The sequence below is a fragment of the Pseudophryne corroboree genome, chromosome 1 (assembly GCF_028390025.1).
Source record: "Pseudophryne corroboree isolate aPseCor3 chromosome 1, aPseCor3.hap2, whole genome shotgun sequence".
Taxonomy (NCBI): Eukaryota; Metazoa; Chordata; class Amphibia; order Anura; family Myobatrachidae; genus Pseudophryne; species Pseudophryne corroboree.
The window spans coordinates 863,526,882-863,554,757 of NC_086444.1; the positions used below are offsets into that span (position 1 = coordinate 863,526,882).

The window sequence follows — 27,876 nt, forward strand, 5'->3', positions numbered from 1 at the left end:
AATATTTAAAAGGACATTTTCCACAATAAAAGATTTAGTTAATCAAAGTTGGGATTAGAGCTCTGACCATGCATTCTGTTATGTTTTAGAGACTGAACTCTAATGAGTCATGTCTACATTTTTTGTCCTCTTTTTTTCGGTTTGCACATCAGGCATTCAGGCTGGGTCTGTTGTTAAGTGGTGAGTCAGCAGTGTCATTATAAATCTCTGGATATTAAAGAAACTTGACAGCATCTCATTGACCTCCTGCATCACAACCAAGGATAAATGTAAGAAACGTGAGATTCTTGTATATTGTTTTTCATTCGTTTTGTTCAAGTGTAAAGTTTAAGTAAAATTGTGTATTTTCAAGGACATTACCTATGAGCTGCGGAGTGTTGTATTTATTGAGTATTATTACTAATTAGCTGTAAGTGTATAAGTAAAATTTATATTATCAACGACAATAGTGTTTAATGAGAGCACAAGTGTAATGAGAGCACAGAAAAGTGTAATGCAAAGACAACATCAATGCTTCAGAATAGCTAGCCACTAAACATGATTGCACACTACTTTGGGGGAGCTGTATCACACCTTGGAGAGAAATAAAGTACAAACTAATCAGCTCCAGTCATTTTTTAAACACAGCCTATAACATGACAGCTAGAAGCTGATTGGTTGGCATTTTATATCTCTCCACTTTATCTCTGTCCAAGGTTTGATGCATCTCCCTTTGTCTATTCTGTGTAAAATATAATTGTAATTATTTTCCAGAAAGAAAATATGGAGTATCAGTTCCCTTATGAGAAAAATGGGATCCTTCCCAGGAGACTGGGAGCTTGACATAGCCAGCAGCTGGAGAATCTACATGAACATTTTATTGGTCTGTTGGGAACTACTTGGCGTCAGTTCCATTACTATATCACATATCCTTGTTGTTATATTTTTGTAACAGGTACTAACATACAGTAGGTAGCAATAAGGTCAATTAAAATCTAATGCATATGCATTCCTAATAAAATTGTACTTGGTAAATATGTTCAGCATATATTGTCATGGGCACCATGAACATAAGTAAACACAGATGCTAGTAGTACCTACTGTATTAATACTGCATGTGTCTTTCTATGTTTGGCAGAAGAAAAGCCAGAAAAAACCCTTAGAGCTAAAAAGAAAAAGAAAAAAAGAAACCATGCCCACAGTTCAGTTTATTAACCAGATTGCCAGTGTTAAGGTGCATACACACGGTGAGATTCGGGATATGCCCGATTCTCACTATGCGACAGGGGCTAGGTCGGTATTGCAAGCATATAATGACTGTTCTTGCGATACTGACTATGTACGATTTTGGCTAAGTGTCAATTTTGACTATCTCTTCTGCGAGATAGTCAAAATTGACTTGCCTGCACAGTCTATCTAGGCATGCAATGCCGAATGCGCGGGACCGCACATCGGCATCACATTGGGATCGCAAGGTGACTTTCACCTTGCGATCTGCACTAACTTTCTTTGCGATTTTGACTATATAGTCAAAACCGCAAAGACATATCTCACCGTGGGTACACAATTTTAGACAGACCTTATTTGTGCCAACCAACCAAAATAATGCATATAGTATATGGAATAGTATAAATATAACCTAAAAAGTAGTTCAATTATGCTGCAAATAAATGTGAGCCAATCTGTACAGGTTATATATTATATAATATATTAGAGTATTCTATGTTATATAATAACAGTTAATTTATAAGTTTGCTGAAAAAGAACATTAAATAAATATTTAGCATGAACAAATCAATAAAATTGTAAATAAAAATAATGAAGATATACAAAACATTTTATGTATGTTAGAAAGTGCCACAGGTTCAAATGTAATATTGGAAATATTGATAGAGGAAAAAAATGTACCTAGAGATGGCAAGACATGCAAGGATTGCCAATTAGCTAAATTTTTTTAAACAAATTAAGCATTGTTAATACCATTTTCATACTCAAAATTCCAGGTTTTCCTGGATTTTTCAACCCGGGTTGGACCCAGGTCAAAGCTCCTACCCCCTTTTCACACAGCACATTGGACATGGGTTATTCCTTGGTCTACCCCTTTCACACTGAACCCGGGTTAGTCCTGCAACATACTGTGTGTCATGAGATATTGACTGTTTTTTTGGGAACAGAGATGAGGTCATGAAAAGTGGGTTGTGACTGCTCACAGCATTGCATTAACTACGGCCGATGAGTTACTACTGAGTAATCAGGAGTTCCTGAGGGGCAGATGTATTAACCTGGAGATGGCATAAGGTAGTGATAAACCAGTGATATGTGCAATGTGATAAAGGTACCAGCCAATCACATCCTAACTGTTAATTTACATATTGGAGCTGATTGGCTGGTGCCTTTAACACCTTGCACATATCACTGATTTATCACTTCCTTATGCCTTCTCCAGGATAATACATCTGCCCCTGAGTTCTTTATTTGAATGTTTGAATACACCGTATCATCGGTAACTATCCCAGTAATGCACCATGCTGTGTAATTGTGCAGCACACTTGTGACATCAGATGCCAGTGACCCATCCACTCAGCTAATCAGACAAACCCGCCTGCTCAGCCAATCAGTCAGTGCCCCCACGAGATCAGCCAATCAGCTCTGGTTACCACTACGCAGCTTGAAAAACCCAGTTCACACTCTTTCACACAGACAGCAACTGTATAATACCTGAAAAAAATCCTGGTAACTACCAGGGTTGAAGTCCCTGGAATTTTGACCCTTTCACACAAAAAAATATCCTGGGTTGACCTGGCTTGTGCTGGTAAATTACGGGATCATTTTCTCTCAGTGAAAGGGGTATTAGTGTACAACTTCATCCTTCCAAACCTAAGTACATTAAATAAAGAAAGAAAAATATTTGGCCAGAGGCCACTGTATCTGCTCATGTGTGAGGCCATCAAATGACCTGGAAGTAGAACCACATACACAAATAATCCAGTCAGTTAAAATAGCACCTAAAAGACCAGATCTGTGTAGTTTGGAAAGATCTAGCAGTCAAAGACATATTCATATAGAATTAGCTGGCATTTAATTCCAATTGTCATAACTATATATTACTATAAGTATATTATAATAACAGTTTCTCATTCATCTATTTTCAACTCTTAGTTGTATTTTAGGTATTATACTAGAATTACCAGTTGTTTCTATAAAGGTGATAAGGAAAGATAAATGCCCTAAGATAGGGTGGAAGATTCCCTTACCAAATCATGCATCTGTATTTCCTAAGGTCTGTGAGCTGCAGAGGTAGAAATCAAAGCTTCTTATTGGTCCAGTCCCTCACATCTGCCTCACAACAGTCTCTGAAGCCATTTAATGGTGTGCTTAAAAGATTTGTGGGTGCTCTGTCAGCGACATGCACAAAACCCAGGAAAAATTACTTTAGCAAACTGTTCCTGGGACTCCAGTAAGGGGAAGCACATGATCAGTGAAAACTAACCAAGTGGGAATGCGCATTTAATAAGCTAATAGAGTCAAATTCCAGGCAGAATATCCCATCAGTAATCAATGTACTAACTTGTCTTGACATCGTATGAATGTCAAGCCTTATTTAGTTATGCCTAAGGTACCATTATGTAATGTAGTAAAGTGGCATGCCCAACCATATATTTTGGTGCCAAAGAGTCTTAATATATATGCAGATTATTATGACAGTGCATACTTCCCTGTCAATCAAGCTGTATAACATGTTTTATGTTAATGTTTTAGCTTTGTTTAATTATTATGAGGTTGTTGCTATGTTAATAGGAATGTACACATTGATCAGGAGCGTCTGCAACTTGTGGAACATAACCAACAATTCATTTATACTCTTGTTATAACATACCTAATGAGGTTTATCAACCATTAATTTACAGTTCTTGTGCTTTGGTACAGATACCTCTTTCCTTGTAATTTTTTAGCATTGAATACTATATTTCAGCCTTACTACTCTTTTATGATAGGAATAAAATGTTTTTGTTACATTTTTTTTCTTCTTCATAAATAATGTAAATATCGAATCTTAGTCATTTATTTGAAATAACTAGGATGTGAGCTGACATCTGCTGCAGGTTATGAAACAGAATACTACTCTGTGCATACTGGGATGTGATGGGAGCACTGAAAAGCTTTGGAAATACTAAGTGGATTAGTCCTGTGCTAAGATAATTGATCATTGAGGACATCAATCACAAGAACAGGACTGTACATGTTAATGCACACTTCACATCACTGTCTTTCCCTGAGAGAGGAAAAACTTGCAGTGTAAACTTAAAGGAAGAGAACCTGTAAAATGTAGCAGCTGCAATCTGTGAATTCAACTGTATTTTAATGGAAAGGAATTTAAATATTGCCTGGCAAGACCTATAATGCCAATATGTTTCCTAAATTGGATAAGCACTGTATGTTTGGAAAAAAAACAAACAATTAAATTAGAAGGGCATTAAAGCAGGAAGATTATTGATAACAAAAAAATTCCCCAAAGGACATTTGTATTTTTACTGTTATCTCATGAAGTATCTCTTGTAGTATAATACTAATCCGCTCAAGTCTAACCTATTGGAAAAAGCTAATTATTGTGCATTAAAGAGTACTCATCACATACACACAGTGAAGGCAGTCATTATGTTAATCCTTTACCAAGGTTACATGCACCTGATAAATATAACCATATTGCCAACAAGCAGATACTAAAAAAATACAGTATTCCAAACCAATGTAGAAGTTCCCTGATACGGTGTTGACCCAAAATATCTGGCACATAAACCATTTTCTGAAATGTTATTCCTTTTTTATTACCATCAGTGTAATAGAACGGTTATACACAACAGGGGATCTACTGCCATGCTTACTATATTTGGAATTACACAGTTTAATAATTGAACACCATTCAGACATCTACTATATAGGCCAGAGCACCCTTCACATAATCCTAAAAGATCTAAACTGAGACCTGAAGAATTTAAAACATGGGCCTTTGGGCCACTGGAATAAAAGCAATAATTAAGCTTTAAAGTCTTCCTGTCATTGAAACGATTATGCTCTGTTCTTCACAGAGTTGTTCACCTTTCTGTCCATCTTCTGACCTTCTATCTTTTCAGTGTAAATGTAAAATCAATAAAGTAAAAAGGTAAACACAAGTCACTGCAAACTTTCCCACATGTTATAATTCATATCACATACACTGCCTGGGGTACACAACATTACACCGCAAACCTTCTGCTGGTAATTTTCTTTGCCATGAGTTGCAATATGTACTTTAAAAAAACAACAACTAGTGACTATTTTCATTGTCATCTAAACTGCTGGACTGCTTTCCAGAAAAAAAAATGCATTACTGTAATACAATTTTGCAGAATGGCAACATACTGACCGGCCATATTGCTTTTTCTGGCATGATAAATGTAAATATATTGCCCATATGCTTTACTGCAGGTGTACTCAACTTCAGTCCACAAGTACCAACAACAGGACGTGTATTGTGGATCTCTAATCATGCATAGGTGAGCTACTCTATTTTGCTGGGTCAGTAATTCTCCCACCTGCTTCCACAGACAGAAATCCTCAAAACATGACCTGTTGGGACAAACTGAGGGTTTTAGGGGTCTATTTACTAAGCCTTGGATGGAGATAAAGTGGACGGAGATTAAGTACAAGCCAATCACCTCCTAACTGTCATTTTTCAAACCCAGCCTGTGACATGGCAGTTAGGAGCTGATTGGCTGGTACTTTATCTCCATCCAAGGCTTAGTAAATAGACCCCTAAAAGCAATAATGATGCCACTGACCACATCACTAAAGAACATGGTGATAAGGTATCTAGGTTTTACAAAGAAATAACTTTTGAACAAAACATCTCATGTATCCTGTTAGATTAAGAAACAAAAATTCTACTGAAGTGTTCCGCTAATCCCACAGGCAATCATTTGATAATACTCCATAATAAGTGCAACTTAGCTGAATGAGCTGATCCTCATATCTGTGTGTGTGTGTGTGTGCCATTACCAGTGAGGTGCATGACTTCAATGGTTGAGGAGACACTGATTAGTATCAGAGTCAGATTTACACACACACATATGATTGGGTGGTCTTCAGTTTGCCAGCTGTCAAGATCCCGGCGCACAGTATACCGGCGCCGGAATCCCGACAGCCGGCATATCGACACTTTATCTCCCTCTTCGGGGTCCACGCCCCCCCGGAGGGAGAATAAATAGCGTGGCGTGCATAGCGCACCACGGTGTCTGCGAGGGTCTCATTTGCGCTCGCCACTGTTGGTATGTCAGCGGTCGGGATTCCGGTGCCAGTATGCTGGTCGCCGGAAGCCCGGCTGCCGGCATACAATACTACACCCATATGATTTGGTGGTGAGTTTTGACTATAAAAATGATAAGCATAACAAAAAGATGATATGAATAATGCATAGATGATAGTTCTAAGTTTAAAATATGTTTTTTGTATTATTCTAATTATTTTTACAGTCACAACTCTGGAGTATACTGGAGTATGACAGGGGAGGAAAGCCTACCCTAACTACACGTCACTGACCATTACTGATTCAGTCACACAAGCTGAACTTTAATAATGAGTGATGGCACAGATGTATTGAATTCATACACGGACAAACGCAATTTAAGATTATTATATTTGTAATAAGAAACACATGCAGTTTCTAGCTACTCTGTCTGTATACTCCTGGTATTTACATAATCATGTGTGTCAGTTACTTTAATGATGCACCAAACAATGTAAATATGAAAGGACCATCATGCCTTCTCTATACTGATGCATCCTCATACACTGTAGCTTCATTTGGCCAAACAGTCAGTCTCGGTGCACAAGGTCCCAGGATACTCAGCCATGCCTATCGTCTTTCTCGCTCACAATCTTATTTGCTAATTTGCACTAATCAATTTGATGTGCTATTTTTGTATATCTGTGTGCAACTGAGTCTGAATCTACATATGTAGTGCTACGATACAACTGGAACTTTGTATGTGTTTCAAACTAATTCCTGTGTGGTTACAGTCGCAATCCAGCGACTCTAATATACTGTGATAAAAAGATGCAAAATTGAAAGAAAAAAACGGTATGCCACACCTTTCAGAGTGGCTCCGTAGCATCGGCATCTCATGCAGTATACCATATAGAAGCTAGGTGTATGGGGACATATCTGTATATCTGAATACATACTGGACTACATTACTTGGTGGGACCTGAAAATAGAACTGTCTTGCTTTCATTACCTGATTTAAGGGACCGGATGTAATGACACCCGACATCGGCGGTCTTGCGGGAACTTTTTTAAAAGGGGCAATAACTTACAAGGCAAAACCATGCCTTGAGAGTGACTGCCCCTTTAAATAAACATCAGAGTTCGGCCGGCATCCCACACAGCCACCTAACTCAGGCGTCATTACACCCGGCCCCAGATGTATGTTCTTTAAATGATATCTGTTGATCATTATTAGTATTCGTAGTAAAACTGATTAAATTGCCAATAGAACAAAGAAGAGGAAAGTAAAAATACACATTTTCACTCTTGTAATACTGCATGAAATTAGGCAAACATCTACAGTTCTGAATTGAATAATATGGGTTGGTCATTAATATGTATTTAAATATGTATAGAATTTTTTGTAGTTCTTCTTTAAACAACTTTCTTGCACAGTATAGACAAAATATCCCACTCATGGTGCTTTCCAACATCTATTTCCGCACAAAAAAAACATTTCACATTGTATCTATTACAAAACTAAGCGGTTTACTTATGCTGCATTTTTTATTTCAAAATGATACTGTATATTCTATTGAATATCTGCCATATTTATTAACTAGCTTTAAGAGGTTTTTCCCAAGTTAAATAGCGCAGATGCACTACATGTGCCAAAAAGCAGTAATGCTCTAGAAAGAAGGAGAGGAAATCCCAGATGACTTGCATGCATTTACAATATACGAGTTGCTACTTATCACTTGCCAAATTAAATTGACCCAGCATTAACTCTTTACATATCGAATATCAGGTTGTATTTTGAACAGGCATCCAGCTGTCTGCAAGGAAACAGTTACTAAATCATATGGGAATAGAACTAATTAAAGCCTGAAATGTGTAACAGAAGGACGACAGAGCCTTGAATGGTTCTGTTGACAATGAACACTTAATAAATCAGGGGCACATGGCATTCAGGAACCACATAGATGTATAGTTACATACATATTGTATGCACATACATAGGCCACCCATCTTACAGGAAAGCATGGGTAAAGGTCTACTCCAGGAAGAGTGTTGCCCATGTTTAAAATAAAATGTATCATTGTTTGCTCTTTATTTAAAGCCAATTAGACAATTTACTCATACATTTATATATATTATATTTAATATCCATTGAAACTGTTGTTTCCTAATCCTAAGGACATACTGTAACACAATATTTACAATATATTGGATCAAATCACATAATCTATTACCATAATGTATCCCAGCAGATGCGGTATGTAATACCAGCAGGCGGGATGCTGGCTGTCAGTATACCTGAATACTGACAGCGAATTCCCTTGCAGGCTCGCTGCGCTCACCACGCATCAGGCCCGGTGCTCACCACAGGTTATATTCCCACTCGGTTGGTGGCATGGACCCGCCAACTGAGTGGAAATGATGGGCTGGCGTCGGTATTACGCCTGCGTTGGTCTCCTGATTGTGGGAATCCGACAGCTGGAATTTTGACTCCATCACATTTCAGCTTCTAGTCCAATACAGTAAGAAGTACAGAAAATCCACAGATTTAAAAGTTATTTTAACAACTGGTCAAAATCATCATAACTAAAAAATAAAGTATTTCACTGGTCATATTCTACCTGTGAATTGAGGGATTTCCATCAGATGAAGAGTAATGATTGTGGGCAGGGACTATATGGAGGGAGGAGCACACATAAGACTTCCCTTTCTTCATATAGAAAGAAAATGAGAAATCATTTTGCAAGTCTTGTCTGCCAAAGTCTAGACTCATTATTAATGGAACTTCTAGTTACTGCACTTAGAATTTATAGGCTGCTTTACTTTTCTAGCTCCCGTGCTTTTCAGCCATGCCTTTCTAAATGCAGGATGAGTTATTTATTTATTTATTTTTATCCCTGGATTAAACACAACTTTTGTGTGAGATTTGCATTGCATAGAATTATATCATGAAAATAGACTACTGTGTCTTCTCAAATAAAGACACAAAGGCTTATAGCCCTGTACATTTTCAAATGCAGAGTTTTACTTAGTATTGACTCCATGTGGAGACAAATAATCTCCTGTCACACACCTAGATTATATTTCACTATTTTTGTAAAAAATAAAAAATAAAATAGATAAAACATCTGTCTCACTTAATCAATATTGACTCTGCATTGGTTTTCTGAAACTATATCCTTTCCAGTAAATTTTGTAACAATTTCAATTGTGATCTCTTAAGATCTTTTCACACAAAATTGAATAAGAAGATGCTGATTTTAGTTGTATTACGAATGCATTTATATGCATTTATTTCTTTAGAACCCTCTTTTTCAATACACTATGCTAGTTGCTATCCTTGACACAAATATCTGCACAGAGGTATGGAAAGAATGCATATCCTTTATTCCATAATGTGATTGTTGCAACAATAGCAATGATTCGTAAGCTGATTTTACTATTATATTATTAACTATTGATGCTTTTAAGAAAAATAGAAGTGAAAAGCTATCTTGAAATATGAACTGGGCACTCCATACATGGCAGAGGATAAACTGTTGCAAGACAATGATTACTAGAACTCATTGCCTGGTCAGGTCATCTTCCTTAATTGCTGAAACCATGTGCTCTAGCTATATCTGTGTTCATGAAATAGCCTATGGCCTTCCATTTAGTAGAATCAACGGGATGTTTATAATAAGCATTCTGAACTTTTTGGAATATTTTTTTTCACACCATCATTTTTTCTCAGATTGTGGGAGGCACCCACTACTTTTTAGGTGAAATCTTTTCATATACACAGCAGTAACACTGTACTGTAGCAATCAGAAAGCGCAGATCCCAGCATTGCTTTTGTTCTACGTTCCACTTAGCTTATTAATAATGCACACAAAAGCATTAGGCAGACAGGAAAAAATGAAAGTATACTGAGACATTAAACGTAATCTGCCCACTCAGGTGCATTGTATCGAAATATATTTTTTTCCTGTCATTTGTACACAAAACATAACTATATGGCACTAAATAGGTACTGTAGGGTCATGAAATGTGTTCATTAGCTTTCTCTACTCATACCTTGGTTGACTTCAATATCTATTTTCCTATGTGTCTCCCTCCCCCATCCTTAACCATAAAGTAAAATCAATTATACATTACCGGGCTATGACCTTGAAGGATATATTTACATGGAAGCTGCTAGTAACGTAGAGATACATGCAGGATAACAGGATTGCTCTTTGTGTGACTGCTGTGTCTGTGGTTTTGTGTTAGTGTGTTATTGTATATTTTATTTTATATCTGGTGTACACTGTGTTTTTTCAGTAAACTGTTGATACATAATCGGGTCATTGCAATGTAACAATGGCACGTTCTTTCTTTTTTCAAATATTGAGCAACATTTGCAATTTTTTTTACACAATATGTTATCAGTAACAATACCAAATTAACTCAAACTATTTTTATTTTTATTTGCAATGATATTGTTGAGACAGTCAAATATTATAAATGGTAAAAAGATAATGATATAAAAAAAAAGTACAAAAAAATCTATTGTTTAAAACTGAAGTTGCATTTTTACAGTTCTGCACCCTTGTGAACAAAATGGAGTTTCAAACACGCCCTTAAACTTGTGGAAGGAAAGATGTCGCAGATAGAGATGGACCTTAAGCCTTAACTAAATGGAACACCAAGCAGGAGCACTTGTCTGAATACATACATGTCACATGAATACATACATGATGGCTGTATACATTCTTAGACATAAATACAGGGTCACTCAAGGTTACACATTTATATAATATATGAGTAAAATAAAATATAAAGCCAGGAGAGTTTTGGTGAATGATGATAATGAACAGCACACTAGATTGAGTCTAAGAAAGCCATAGTTCAGGATCTAATAGCCCAATCTGGTGGTGTGAGTTTACCAATATATAGCATTAATGTGTCAAAAGGATTCAACCAGGCTTTTATTGTGTACTAATCCCATGTGCTTCAAAACATTTAAACTCCTTACATCATTGCAACTGCATATTAATCCACACCTACACTGAAAGTCTATAAAAAAAATGAGTAGCCTCTGGTGCTTTTAAAGACTGAAATAGGATTATAGCAGTTTTTAGTTACAGGCAAAGGGATTATTTGTATCTAAGTGTCAAGATATGGTCCTATGATTCCTGATCTTATATTGGCTATTTTCAGGTTACAAACATACCTTTGTTGAGTCTTATGTGCAGTTTTGTGTTGGCTGGTAGTTTGTTTTGACGGTAGCTAAAGCTTTATCAGTAGTGTTTGCTTTTTTCTTTTCTTTTAAGTACTACTGGTGTTTACAAATATAAAGATGTTCTGGTACAACGTATTATGAGAATGAAGACTATCATTCAGATATTTTCAAGGACACAACTCAGATGTAATGTATGTGTAAACAAATATGTAGATTATTGGGAATAACCTGTTTACTAAACTGACAATTACCAACCTCATCTGCGACTATTTACAGTTATTTAGAGTTTATTTCACAATGGCTGAGATTGAGTCTATAGAAAATGTATGTAGATTCTTAGGTAACTTTATGCAGCATATCAGAGATAATATTCTTTATCCTGATGCAGTTAGAATCAGTATATTGGGCCAGATGTACTAAGCCTGAAAAGTGATAAATATCACAGTGATAAAGTACCAGCCAATCGGCTCCTAACTGTCATTTTTCAAACACAGCCTGTAACATGGCAGTTAGGAGCCGATTGGCTGGTGCTAATTCACAGTGATATTTATCACTTTTCAGGCTTAGTACATCTCCCCCATTATGCCTAGAAATAACAAGCGGACACAGATATTGGTACAATTTATACCTACCCTTTTTTGTATTGACTGTTGTACTAGATTCCGAAGATCCTAGATGACTTACTGTAGAAGGCTGATATACTTTTTCCACTGAGGTGACTTTTGGTAAAATATTATCTGTGGAAAATGACTGAAAAGTAGTCTCTGTAGGTAAAAGTGAGGATCCGATTTCCACGGTAACCTGAAGTTTACTTTCAGTAGTATTAATAGGTATAGGCAGAGTGAATTCAGTAGGTGGTACCAATGAACTTGGTGCAGAGTCAGCATAAATGATAGGATCTTGGCCTATTCTCCCAGGATCCAAATGAGTCGGTGAGTCATATTCAAATATTTTGTCTACAAATACCCACTTAAGGCCAGCAATACAGAGGCAGAGGCTTATCAGGCATGCCAATATGGGAAGGATACATATCTTTTCTGAGCTAAGGCAGATTCTCAGCCTGTCTGCCTCCAGGCACACACAGCAGGTAATAGCGAGGCCTGCTATCCCCTGGGTAGTTCCATCCTCAGCTTGAGTCTCTGGCACACTTCCTTCATCTTGAAGTTCAGGAGAGGGAGGGTCTGAGTTCTGCTCAGAGCAATGATTCTGACAACCCTCTGCAGTATCCCCAGGCATCTTAAAGGCATAAATCTCAATCACCTTGCCTTAGTAAAGCATGAATTTGTACATGGTCCATTACCAGAGCAACAAGAAAGACATACAGTAAAAAACAATGCTGCATGTTACATTGTAAATCAATACGAAGTCTAAGTAGAAGATCATTAGCAGCTAAGCAAACAAAATAGAATTCTTTAGAGGAAGAGAGTGGCTTTTTCATGCTCTTCTTTGACAGTTTAGTAGCTGGGTGTGCATGCTTCTCACTCCTTTTGTTAGTTAGGTAACCCAATAGCCAAGAGTGAATTGATGTATTCTCACCTGGAGCACAGGGTGACAGTATCTGCTTGGCAGAATATAGCTGTCATGAAGTAGCAACCACAAGAAAGGCAGTAAGTCCGGCAGCAGCAGCAGATGAGACAGCAGTGACAGCAGCAATATCATCCTGTTGTGTTAGAGCTACGAGTGAAAGAGGCTGAATCATTACAGAGCAGCAGGTGCTTGCTCTCCGAGCATCACTGCAAACACTATTATTACAGGCTGTGGCTTAAAGGAAATGATAGTGAGAGCTGCATGGTTACTCCCTTCTTCTTTTGCTTAGTCCTCTTTCAGCATCCTTCTTGTGTCTTTCCTTTTTAGAACAGGAGGTTTTTTTCTATCCACTGAGCCAGTCATGCACCTTATCACTTAGATTCTCCTTTCCCATCTGACTGTTCTCCCCCACCCACTGCAGGGCTGGTCTGAATGAAATTAGTGCATTCAGCAACACAGTACTAACAGTGATTTCCTACTTTATCCAATTAGAAGGAATGAAGGCCATCAAATCAAAGCAGGCTCGGGCTGCATTTATGACATTTTTCTCTCTCCTTCAGTTTGTTTGTTTTTTTCACCTTTAAGGCGCAGCCATCGATTACAGCAATCTTACCAGATACAATGGGGAGGAGATGGAGATGGTAGCCGTAGAGGCAGGACCCAGAGCTTAGAAGGGCTGATATTCGAGTCCTCCCAAGAGACTGACTTTTTTTTCTAACTGCTGTTTCCTCTAGCCTTCTGCTCTTGTAAGTTTATCCATCAGTGAAACAGCATTTTCTGAGATTCAAATAGTACACGCTTTGGTCTAAGATTATATTTTTACACAAAAAACCAACAAGATAAATAGGGCCAGGCTGCTAGTTTATAATACTTTATAACTGTCCAGCAGCTGATGCATCTTATAAATATATCCTTGAGCAGCTAGCTGCTTAATATGAATCTGCTCTAGTGCAGGGATAATTATAACAATGGCCAAGGTGACAAAAGTAATTACACTCGAAATGATTACAATATTACAGCACAACTTTGAGTTACATATTTGTATGCAGATAGGGATGTGGTAAAGCCTACAATGCATTTCTGTGATTGAAATGTGGGAAATAGTCTATAAGGATGAGACAGATTCTTTTCGTTTAAATTCTGCAGGCTAAAGAGAGGTGTGGCAGTGCTTCTGCCACATCATGGTGCAGCTTCAGAATCCAAATACTGCTTTTCTTACTTCATATTTTAGATACGCTTTGGCAATTGCATTATTTTTGTGCTAACTCATCATAGGGTGTAATGTAGCTATAAAATAGCAGAGTAATTATTAATCAAGTTGTATTAGGTATAGGAATGCTGAGTGTGTGGCAATGCAGCCATAACTACTTGGCAAATAGTCAGTGCTGCATCTTAAAGCTGCATTGCCACCTATTGTTATATGGCACTGAGATGCTCCTCCCCCTCTCTGGAGCCTCTGTAGTTCCTCTCATGGGCAAATACTGCAAGGGGAGAGTATAACTTCTGATTGGTCCTTTTGGTCACACCCAGTGGTGTATAACAGTGGGGCAGAGTGTCAGAGCACTGTACAGGCCTTTGTGTCAAGGAGGGCCATGTGCAACACAACCTGCACTCATAATAGACCCTTTTATGCTCCTAGCAGCACCGCCATACGTGCTGCAGATATATTAAGATGGCACTAACGAATTAGGCCTTAACACTCTGGCACTGAACCAGAGCAATTGCAATATTCTGGATATTCTGAATCATTTGAATATATAACCTGAAAGATGGTCGCTGGCAGTGGACCTAGGGGAGTCATGCTGCTTGGCACACAATGGTGTCTATTCTAAATGCAGGCTGTGTAGCATGGGCCCTCCTTGAACCCTTGAACCAAGGGCCCAGCACCCACTGTAATACAGCACAAAGTGTGCAGAAAAGGACCAATGTGCTGATTTTAGAAGTTTGGAGGTTAGGTGGTAATACAGCTTTAGTGCTAGATGGTAGCTGGCATATAAGGGCAGGTCTGGCTAACCAAAACTGTTGTTTCCAGTCACATTTTCTATACTGTTAGTATTACAATTAGTGGCCCGTTAAAACAGACTCCTATTTACAAAACACAACCCATAGGTGTCACATTTCTGGTGTATAAGACATCAGCTCAGGAACCCCGGTTAACTATAAAAAGGTGCTATAACACAAATACTGGCTATGGGGCTGATTCTGAGTTGGACATTGCTGCCACCGTGTCAGTATCTTTTGCTGAAGCCGTGCCTAGAATGTTATGCTAATGCTGGTATCAGCACATTCCTTGTGTACAGCCATGAAAGGATGAGCAGCTGCAGCCATAACCATTGTAAGCGCCATGAGACTTGCACCAGCCTTCTACTAGTTGCAGAATCGCTGTCAAAGTATGGCCTCCAATATGCGCGAGTTTCTGAGTATGAAACCACTCCTGCAACACATCCTCGACACTCTCATTACACGCCCATAAAACGCATGATCTCAGTGCATCTGCATACCCACCTCCCAGTCACCACACAGGAAATCCCAATACATCTGCGTGTGGCTCAATCAGTTCAGTGTGCATACACAGGGCCTGATTCAGGTTGGACTGAAAATTCTGCCCCCCTCGATGAAGCAGAAATTGCGATCGCACCACAATTTCTGCTTGATCGCTAAAATGAAGGTCACCTCCTGCGCCCGCAGGAGACCCGCCGTCATATTTTTGATCATGGCGCCTGCTTGTGACATCATGCAGCCTCCCCGATCATGCCCCCGTCACCCCCCCCCCCATTTTGTAGCCACACCCCAGCAATGCTCTTTCTCCACCTAGGAAACAGAGCATTAGAGCCCCCCCCTGCCCCGCTAACGCCTCTGCCTGATTGACAGGTAGAGGCATTTGCATGATATGCGGTGCTCGCCAGAAATGCGGGCGCATGCACAGGATGGGCGCTGCGCATGCGCCCGCAACATTTTAGTAATTTTTGCAGTTTAGTGATCCATCCTGAATCGGGCCCACACTGTGCAACTGGGCCTCCATCTGCTGGATTAGACTTTCCATTGCTCCTGATTTCCATATGGATTCTCTCATGTTTGGCTACATCTATAATTTATGATTTCAAATCCCACAAGGTTTTAGGTCATGGATTAATTTGCTACTTAGAGACTAAATGTTTGGGTATTCCGCGAGCTAAAAGTGTTCGCTATCTCTGCAAACTAGAGAATGGAGAGCTGTATAAAATACAATGTAGATCTCCCATTGTCTTTTGATCTTTGACAAACCGTCATAATAGCACTGCAATGAATTAGTGAAGAGGTGCTAGTGTTTAAAGAATATTACAAGCAAAGTCTTAAAAAATAAACAACAAAATAAATCTCAAACAAGTATGATTTAAAAAAAAACATCTATCCTCTTACAGTATATAGTATTCTTATCTTTAGTTAGGGCATCGCTGTTTCTTACTTTATTCTGGAGTCACTTAGAAGCTGCTCATTCCAGAAGCACAGCTAGCTCTAGAACAATGGCTATTAAGTTATTTACATCTATCTGCACACAGGGTGTCTCGTTCCACTTGCCAATCACACAGTGTTCCCATCCAGCACTGGCACTGTAGGGCAATGCCACCCATTAATACAGTTTGACTTTTCAATAAAACCACCCACTTGCATTTCACACCCTTTCCACGCTGCACTGAAATAGACACTGGTGTTATTACAGCTTCTAAGCAGAAAACCTCTGCACTAAACCAGTGGAATTTCAAAGAAAAATCCTGACATTAAACCATGAATATCAGAAGTGTCGTAACACAAGTGCCCACACAGGATGTTTTGTAGAAGAATGGAGGTCTCGGAGTAAAAGGACACAATCATAATTCAAATGATATACTTGGAAGTTAAGATATTTTTCTTTTCTTTTTTTAGACTGTATTCATATTTTGGCTAAATTAGAGGGGAATGATGTTTGTATAACTTTAACTTTGACAATTTACATTTGACAATGTAAATTAAACGGCAGGCTTATACTTCTTCTATCTAAAGCAGTGGCGTAACTACTGCCCCCGCAGTCCTCGCGGTGGCTTGGGGGCGAGGGGCTGCGGGGGCGCCACTGATTTACAGCAGACTGACATGCGGACGAGCGTCCGCATGTCAGTCTGCAGTCTCCTTCCCTCCGCCGCTTTTTGGAGGGACACAGAGGGCACACAGCGCGCCTCCCTGTGTCCCTCCTGCTGCATCATCTCCGGCGGCCGCGGGTCTAATAGGGGGAAGTGCCGTCCGTGAGCTCTAATTGGCTCACGAACCGGCACTTCCCCCTATTAGACCCGCGGCCGCCGGAGATGATGCAGCAGGAGGGACACAGGAGAGACGAGCTGTACCCTCTGTGTCCCTCCAAAAAGCGACGGCGGGGGGGGGGTAAATATCTGGCACTGGGGGCATATATGGCACGGGGGGGGGGGAGGAATATCTGGCACTGGGGCATTTCTGGCACTGGGGGGAATATCTGGCACTGGGGGGGGGGATATCTGGCACTGGGGCATATATGACACTGGGCGGGGAATATCTGGCACTGGGGGCATATATGGCACTGGGGGGGGGATATCTGGCACTGGGGGCATATATGGCATGGGGGGCATATATGGCACTGGGGGGAATATCTGGCACTGGGGGCATATATGGCACTGGGGCATATATGGCACTGGGGGGAATATCTGGCACTGGGGGGGGGGATATCTGGCACTGGGGCATATATGGCACTGGGGGGAATATCTGGCACTGGGGGGAATATCTGGCACTGGGGGGGGATATCTGGCACTGGGGCATATATGGCACTGGGGGGGAATATCTGGCACTGGGGGCATATATGGCACTGGGGGGGAATATCTGGCACTGGGGGCATATATGGCACTGGGGGGGATATCTGGCACTGGGGGCATATATGGCACAGGGGGAATATCTGGCACTGGGGGGAATATCTGGCACTGGGGGCATATATGGCACGGGGGAATATCTGGCACTGGGGGGAATATCTGGCACTGGGGGCATATATGGCACTGGGGGCATATTTGGCACTGGGGGGGAATATATGGCACTGGGGGCATATCTGGCACTGGGGGCATATGTGGCACTGGGGGGGAATATCTGGCACTGGGGGCATATGTGGCACTGGGGGGGTATATGTGTACCTGGCACATGGGGGGGACGACTATATTTGGCACTGGGGCATGTAAGTACCTGGCACCGTGGGGGAATATCTGGCACTGGGGACATATGTGGCACTGGGAGCACAGCCCTAGCAACAAGGACTACCTCCTAGCAACGAGCATGACACCCAGTGCATGAAACACCTGGCAACGAGCATGACACCCAGTGCATGAAACACCTGGCAACGAGCATGACACCCAGTGCATGAAACCCCTGGCAACGAGCATGACACCCTGAGCATGAAAACCCCTGGCACCGTGCATGGAACCAAGAGCATGAAACCCCTAGCAACGAGCATGACACCCAGTGCATGAAACCCCTGACAACGAGCAGGTAATTGAAAAGTAATTAGAAGCCTTACTGTAGGACTTAATGTGTAATGGGCATTACGGTGTGTGGCATAATGTATCACGGACATTGCGGTGTGTGTCATAATGTGTCACAGGCATTACGGTGTATGGTATACTATATCGCGGGCATTGTGATATGTGGTATAATGTCTCAGGGTCATTGCAGTGTGTGGCATAATGTATCACGGACATTGCGGTGTGTGTCATAATGTGTCAGGCATTACGGTGTGTGGTTTACTATATCACGGGCATTGTGGTATGTGGTATAATGTCTCAGGGTCATTGCAGTGTGGCATAATACATAACGGGCATTGCGATGTGTGGCATAGGGTATAACGGGCAGGGCATTGCGGTATGTGTCACAGGCATTACGGTGTATGGTATACTATATCACGGGCATTGTGGTATAATGTCTCAAGGTCATTGCAGTGTGTGGCATAATGTGTCACAGGCATTGTATGTGCTATAATGTATCGGGCATTGCAGTGTGTGGCATAATGTATCACGGACATTGCGGTGTGTGTCATAATGTGTCACAGACATTGTATGTGCTATAATGTATCAGGGGCATTGCAGTGTGTAGCATAATGTATAACGGACATTGCGATTCCTGTCATAATGTGTCACAGGCATTACGGTGTGTGGCATAATGTGTCACAGACATTACGGTGTGTGGCATAATGTGTCGGGGGCATTACAGTGTGTGCATATTGTGTTGTGCATTATTGTGTGCGGCATAATGTCTAAGGGCCATTGCAGTATGTGGCATAATGTATACTGGGCATTACTATAAGGAGGAAAAATGACAAATAATGTAAGGGGCATGAATCAGGATTATTTTTCTTTCCTGTGGTGGCCAATGTATGGGCGTGCAGGTTGCAAAACTGGGGTATAAGGTAGTCTTTTCCTGCAATGCCACGCCCCTTTATGCGAAACCACGCCCACTACAACAAAACCACGCCCCTTTTTTGGCGCGCGCATATTTATCCCTTTCTTGCTCCCAATTATGGAGCATGAAGGGGGGGGGGGGGGGCGCCGAAGAATTTTTTGGCTTGGGGGAGAAAAATTTCTAGTTACGCCACTGATCTAAAGAGAAACAATTCCTGCAGAGTAGCTTTAAAGCAGATTATATAACATCTTCCAGGCTATTTGCACTGTATACCTTGTGCATGCTGTTTTGTTTCTTGGGTAAAAGTGTCTTTACAGGCAGGGCCCGCATTGATTTATGCCAAGAGCAGCCATTTGGGAACATCACTTCATGGGAGCCCTGTGTAAGCAATATAACTGCGCCCTCAGACCCCCGAAGACTGTTGCTTCTTCCTCTGTGCTGCTGGCTAATTGCAGCAAAAGTGTATAGAACTCATATATATTTAATATAATCTACAGGCATACTGGCTAAGTGGACTTTTTGGCGGGATTTTTTTAATGGTATAGTGCAATCTCATATCCTCCATTTCATTTCAGGATAATTAGAAATGCTGACAGACCCTTCGCAGACTCAGGTACATGCTGCTGTGTTATAGACAGATATATTTGCAGCCTGATAAAGGTGCAGGCTGACTGCTGAGTAACAAAGAAAGAAAGCCTTCAGAGGATAATATGCACATGACTAGCCGGTCAGTCCACAAAGCAGCTGACAAAGACAGGAATTTATTTACAAATAAATGCAGGGATCAGAATGATATGTGAGAAAAGTCAGGACAATATGCAGCAGCACAACATTTGTATAGTATAGTGACCTGAAAATTTGGTGGTAGCACCAAAGTATGAGGAAACTTAGCACACTCCCATCATGAATGACACTAATCACAATTAAACCGTTGAAGCCAGGGGAGCACCACTGTGCAGTCTCCATGTTGGCTCCTTTAGGGAAGCTTCCATCCCTAGCCAAGTTGGCTGCCTTCTGTACTTCTGCAAATCCCTGGTGCCATCTTGTCACCGTGTTACAGCGCCACAGTGGGACATGGACATTAACTCTATGGTATACCCTGAGATATACTGCATCAACAGCATTGTTTACTGCCTGCTTCCTGCTCCTTTACCAACATACAGTCACCAACTTATGGTATGTATGCTCCGCTCAAACTCCACTCCACGCTGAGAGTCTGTTACATGCATAACTGTGAGTACAGCTCTACATCAAAGTTACTGCTAAATAAACCACTGCACTGGGCTGTTCAGTGACTTCAGGGCATCCGCTGGTGTGTACATTTACCATGTGCCATACCACCTGCAACAGCAGACACACATTCCAACATAATCAATTACGGGACAAACCAGCTCACAGATGTTTTCGGTAGTAGTTCAGTGATGTCAAAGATACTGTAGATCAAAATAAGACATACAATATAAAGCCTATGTTTGTCCAATATGTCATGCGCTAGTGCTTCCAGAGTCCAGAGAGACACATGAAACATGGAATCTGCCCCAGGTTATAGGTAAAATCAGACCATAGTTGCCTATGGGCAATCTGGGATTGCAGTTATGGGCCAAATCTTGGTCACCCCTCTTCTAGGGTAAGTATGACAGACTTATGTGCACATAGCGTCATGCCTCCTGTCCCGTCCAGGACCCAATATGTGAATGTGCAGATCACACCTTATTTAGGCCTGTACAACTGCAACTATTTAGCATGTTATACATATTTAGTTATGTGCCGTACACACTGTGATACTGTACACTGTTTAGTGAGGCTATTGTTTCTGAGGCAAATGGCTTTGCTATGGAGTGTGGTGTACCCTAGAGAGGACATGTAAGACATAAAACAGGAACATTAGATGACAAACGTACATGAGGATAATCTATAATGTTCCATTAGATAGTATAATACATTTATGGCTGACGATCTGCATAGCAGTGTAATGTAATACCCTCAATATTGGAAGGGTTTTTTTTATTTTATGTTTTTAAGTAAAATGTACAGGAGCCTTATACCAGGAAGCTGAGAAATGCCCTAATACTGAAAATAATACTACTGACTACTATAAATCAGGAATCTCTAATGTATTCATTTTCTTACTGCAATTATGAAATATGTTGATCTGTACAAAATAAGTTACATGATACCTAATGTGAAATACAGACTGCTGAGGAATAATACGAAAGATCTAGGGGTGTTTTAAGAGAGGAGGAGGCCCGTGTGCAGCTTCCTCCGACCAGGCTGCCTCCTCTCTGCCGCCAGTGCATTAGAGTCTAAGCACCAGAGGGATCAGACTCTAATACGCATATGCAGATCTCTGGGAAAATGGTCACTGCACCATTTTTCCATTGATTGCTAAAGCAATGCTGCAGTCGGGCACAGGACTGCGGAGGGGTACGTATTCAAGAAATGGGTGCGACGTGTGCAGTGTAGGCCTCCCTTGACTCAGGGGCCTGTGTGACCTGTACACCCTGCACCCATTATAAATGCCAGTGGAGAGAACCAATAGACTGCGTGTATAATTCCAAAGGCAGCAAATGTCAATACATGCTTATAGTATGTTGTTGAACAAAGACAAATACAGTTGAGTTGAATTTTGCCTAAAACACAACATGTTAAACATTACTTTGTAATAAACTACTAACACATAGGGCTGGATATACTAAACAACAGATTTTTCAAGCCATCAATTCACAATTTTGATCCCATCAATTAAAATGTCAAAAATATTAATTGCAAAACACGTTAGACTTGCATCTAATATAATTGCAATTTAAAATTTCAGGGTCAAAACCACAGAGAATTGGTGTTAAATTAATCTAGCGCATAAAGCGCTGTTGTCATTTGTTTTCAACTTCACAGAAATAATTCTGTGGGATGAAAACTACCATTAATTTCAATAAAAAAATTATTGGAACTGAACTCTTTGGGCAAATGTAATAGGGACCGAGTTTGTTGCAGGTGCGAAATGCCGACCGATCTTGTTCGTTTTTTTTAAAGAAGCAATCTTTTACAAGGCAAACCCAACCTGGTTTTTACTTGTAAATGATCGATGCTTTAAAAATAAAAAATTATCGCTGCTTTAAAAATAAAGTCCGAGATCAGCTGGCATCCCGCAGCTCTGGCAAACTTGGACCCTGTTACATATACCCCTTTCTCTGGGAATGCTGTTCATTGACCACGTGTAGCCATTATATGAGTTGTTGCATATTCCATCCTGTCATTCAGTAGTCAGGATCTAAACACATTAAGCCAGAGTATCCCAAAGTCCACCATTACAGTCCAGATTTTAAGGATGTTCATGACTGAGTCCAGATGGTTAAAGCACATTGACTGAGGTACTAAACGTCACCTGTGCTTATACATGGATATCCCTAAAACCTGAACTGTAATGGCAGAGTTTGGGAATCTCTTCCCTAAGCAATAGAATCTGTACATGCATGGTCATTATAACATTCATGGCTAACCATACACAGCTATTAATTATATTAACTATCCTGTTTTATAATACTTTGGTTTGTACCATATATAAGGTTTAAAATTTGAAATAAATTACGCAAAATGTAAAAAAAAAAGGCAAAAACTGGTGAAATATTGTATAATTAAAAAAATATTTAAGTGAAAAACCTATTAAAGAGAAAATGTAAGTTGTACTCTATAATCACAATGGCTATTCCAGTTGTATATAAGATTTAGGAAATACCAGGCATACTTCTTATTGCTTACTACTTCTATCACATTACATGCTGATCATTCCTATACCTTGCAATAAAATACTCTAATCAGTCTGCAGGCTCATGTAGTTACAGGAAGTGGGATGCATAATTTAAAAAGCTGCAGAGGCTATCTTAGCACTGCAGTGGCAGGATTCAGCTATTGGCAGCAGTAATCTTGCCAGTGCATTAGGAGATGGAATAGAGCAGAATTATGCCAAAAAATAGCATAGTAATAACAATTATTAAAACAAAAACGAGCAGCTTTCACCTACGGGGCCTGCCAACACAATGCAGTTAAAGCAGGAAAAATTGTGCAAGTCATTGTTAACACTTACAGTAAATACCCCTGGTTTATTTTCTATGGCTGCTATATGGGAAACTTATTGTCCTTACATATGAATATATGAGTATGTGTAACTAATACAAATCATAAAGTATCAAACATATTCATTACTCTATTCTGATGTGTGGTGGCAGCAGTTGCATGATATTTGGCACAGAATGACAAAATGACTTGAATTTTTTTTAACATTTTACTGTATATATCTAACAAAACGGTCTATGTGATAAGCCTTGGATGGGGATAAAATGGACAGAGATAAAGTAGCAGTAATTTTTCAAACACAGCCTATAACACGGCAGTTATGAGCTGGATTAATTTATCTCCATCCAAGGCTTGGTACATAGACCCCAAAGTCTGTAGCTGAATGCTGTATCTAAAATAATACAGATTGACATGCTAAATGGAAGGACATCACAATGTAACAGTATCTAGGACAGGTCAATGTTACAGGTTTGCAGATTTTCTCCTAGATACACAGCCATCTCATTCTTGTGGGACAAGCCTGATTTGTTGTAGCAAGTAAGTATGGCTTGGTGATATTAAGTAGGGGCAAGCCTAAATATGTATGGAGTAATTCATAGAGATATTGCTTGGACATATCGGTGGTATGGCCCCAATTTTTGTATCATTTATTATTCAGAAATATATATATACCTAAACATTTACATTTTCTTGCAAAAATAAATTTGAAGGCAACTTGCAATTGAAGCACATTGATCTTTTAATGTGATACTCATTTGACTTATAAAAGGTGATTTATTACTGTACATATAGCACTGCAAGTCGCTAATAACTGCTTCTATATGCTGATAGAATTACTTAAGAAATACAAATTTGTGTAACTAACAATGCCTGTTCTGGATTATTATAGCAATCGGTATTAAAATCTCGAATTTCACTGGATTTACTAATATGTTACAAACTATTGTAATGTGTCAAAGAACTGTCAGGCATTGAGAAGACAGACATGTTTGTGAACTTGCCTTAGATGATAACAATCAGACTGCAATGCACTAACATTTGCCCCTGATGAATGTATTTCATATAACAACATTGATCCAACACAGAGACAGAGCTGCAATTAAATGACAGCACAAGTGATAGCTTTGTACTTCGTACACACTGCCATATTCTTATGTTGATGAGATGTATAAGAATTTGTATGCTTTACAGTAACGCAGTGACCACTTCTAGTAGCCATTCACATTTATTTCCTTTCTATCTGCTATCTCTGTATAATGGATATAATATACTGGCAGGAAGAGCAGTAGCCACAAGTCTGCAGGTGACTCCATCTGCCCCAAGTGGTCATCAATTACAGTCAACCTTAATAGAGATATTCTATTGTTAAGCAGCTGCTTTCAAGAATCAGCACCACTATGCTGAACAGCACCCAGCTGGCCTAATAGCCTCTGCTATGAATTGCTACAACTATTACAGGGAAGATTAGATCTTAAAACATCAACTGGTGCAAAGTTACAGTATATCTAACCACATTTCCGAATTCTAAAAATCTATGAAAAGCTTAGTTTAGATTAGGTGAAATGAAGAATACATAATAAATAAAAGTAGATGCTTATCACTATTTAAACTGTGACATTCTAAAGACTAACAAACTATTTCCCTGATTCTGATATGAAAGTAAAGCAAAGAAAATGGGTAACTTTGTATCTGGAACAAACCATGTTGCAATGCAAGGGGAGCAAATACATTTATATTCTTTCCGTGCAGGGTAAATACTGGCTGCTTTTGCATGTTGCCCACAAATGATAGGCATCTTTATTTTTACACTGCAATTAGATTGCAGTTTGGACACCCCCCCCCCCTCTAAATCTCTCTGCACATTTTACATCTGCCCCAACAACAGTGCAATATGGTTTTATCTGGGTACACAGTTACTTGCTTTTTTTTGCTTTACTTCCAAATCAGAATCAGGCTCTCTATCTTATTCTGTTGAAACATATACTACACTTAAAGGGGGTCATTGCAGCCATGTGATCGGGTCGGAACTGTGCATGCGCTGCGGCCGCATTGCGCAGGCACTTCGTTGCCCGGCGGTGGCCGTCACCAGGCAGCAACGCCTTTAACGAAGAAAGCGGTTGCAGTGGCCACCACAAGAAGATTGACAGGAGGAAGGCGGATCTGGGCGTCAAGTGACCGTTTTCAGGGCATGGAGATCCGAAAGCAGGCGTGACGAGGCGTTTGGAGGGTGGATGTCTGACGTCAATTCCTGGACCTGAGACGCTGAAGTGATCGCACAGGGTAGTATGTCTAGCCTTAGTCTACTTTTGCACAAAACTTTTTTTGCATAGCACGGCTGCACAAGCGAACGCAGCCTTGCTATGCAAAAAAAACACTCCTCCATAGGCGGCGTCTAGTTGATCGCACGGGCAGCAAAAAGTTGCTGCTTGCGATCAGGTCAGAATGACCCCCAAAGCTAGCAACATCAAATGTTCCATTTTAAAATGGTATTTCAACAAGGAGAATATTTTTCTTCAAAAAGGGAAAAATAGAAAAATAAAAAAATAATAATCATGCTTTACAAATACAATATTTTTGGAGCAGTCTTCCCACTGTTTTTTACAATTATCTTCTTCAATAGCTTTTACTAACACTGGAAATAATATTTTAACCTGCAACTAGCATTTAAAAATATCTATGAAAAGTTTTCAGGCTCCAAACAAAGCCTGTAAAATGACAACTAGGAGCTGTTAGTACATTATCTCTCTCCACTTTATCTCTCCAAAGTGTTTAATACACCCCCCTCCCCCTGAGTATTTGTTTCAGTCACTGTATGAAAGTAAATTATTATCGCACTTAACAGGACAATTAGAGTAATGATAATAAGAAGTCATGGGAGTACTGGCACAATCTAAGTTTTTCAAGCCTTCTCCGCCTACTTAGGAGTCTTTATTAGAGATTGCTTTGCTAGTGAGTGGCAGAGATATATGCATTAGAAGCCTTATCATCTAATTTTCCCAATTGGTTTCAGAAATGCTTGTGTTCCGTCAAGGTCACATTGTCCATGATGCTGCAGTTTGGCAAGTCTCTGGTTACTCAGCATCATCAGTTCCAGGGAGCTTTGTGCAGAACAAATTATCCTTCTGTCTTGACGAGGAGCCAGATTAAAAATAAAACTGCTTTTGAGAATAGCTAAATACCTACCGGTATTTAGGCTGCCATGGCATGTTATATTTATAAGGCAAAAACTATTTTATAAAGAGGATTTCATTTTTTTTTTCTCACACTGAAAATAATATAGGTACCTTATCTTTGGCAGCAAAACATATATTTGTATTCCAACTTTGGAGTATTTAGTCTTCTGTTAACAAGCAGTATAAGTATGGGAGCAACCACAACTGCATCACCAACAGGAAGGGAGAAGTGCACATTTAACATTTCTGTGCATCGATGTAGAATGGTTTGACTCAAAGTCTTATGTTTAAAACTTTCAGTAATGTAATACTGGTAAGTACTAGCCCTAACAGGGCCTTATTATTTTGTATATTATGAACACAAAGAGAGGAGCAAAAAAGATTAATACTATTTGATTTTCTTGAACTGCCTATGTCCTGGGCAATATAGAGCGGGGCCGGGATTGGGTAATGTAAGGGACGTGGCCTAATAGTGGGAGGCATGGTCACGTGCCCTTAAAGAAATGTATGAAAAAACAGCAATCCACAGGGGGGCGCCATGCGCTACTCAGAACAAGGGCAGATCCCCCACAGGCAGAGGAGACTTTCCCTGGACCCACCACAGCCGTGCTGGGGAGAGAGGCTGCTACTGCTAACAGGTAAGAATTGGAGGGGAGCGGTGGCCGAAGCAAGCACCCACCGGGCTACTCTAACAAGCCAGGCAAGTAGTACCCGCTCCTCCCCCTCAGTGCCTCTGCCTATGCACAGGGATATTTATGTTTATCGTGTATTAAGCTGAACTTCATTAGGTCTAGTTAATAGAATCTTGCCTAAAACTGAATGAAGAATTGCAGGGCCTCTCCCTCTGTTTACTTGATGTAGGAACTGTGTTGACTACAGAGCATACTTACCTACTTTTGAAAAATAATTTCAGGGAGATTGTGAACGTAACACCTATAAGTGCGAATGAGCACTGCTACATCTGAGAGGCGTGTCATGAAAATGACTTACACCCCAATGTAAATAAGCCCCAAAGTTTGTAATATCTACTTGTTGAAGAAAAGACACCAATATTTTTCAGGATTTGTTTGTATATTGCGTTTTAGAAGAGGTTCCATATACTGTAAATGGCCATGAGAAACCTTATTTGATATGCATGTAGCCATAGGGATCATTGTGCCTTATAGCCAATACAGGGAAATGGCACTGATGATCCCATTTGAATGTATGTACCTCTGATTTCTTTTCTTACCCTAAGAATG

At 40.0% G+C, this 27,876-nt stretch overlaps 1 protein-coding gene across 6 annotated transcripts in view; it reads right to left on the reverse strand.

Annotated features, from left to right (window-relative positions):
- NRG1 (neuregulin 1) overlaps window positions 1-27,876 on the reverse strand; it is a 125,473-nt gene that overhangs the window by 55,535 nt on the left and 42,062 nt on the right. For 3 of the 6 annotated variants that reach the window (XM_063920006.1, XM_063920004.1, XM_063920002.1), the window contains exon 1: window positions 12,077-13,408. The exons of 1 other annotated variant lie outside the window; for it this stretch is intronic. In XM_063920006.1, coding sequence (XP_063776076.1) covers window positions 12,077-12,680 — 604 coding nt within the window. In that variant the 5' untranslated portion in view covers window positions 12,681-13,408. Of the gene's footprint in view, window positions 1-12,076; window positions 13,412-27,876 lie in introns of those variants that run through there. 2 more of the 6 variants (XM_063920003.1, XM_063920005.1) reach the window with 2 other exon arrangements.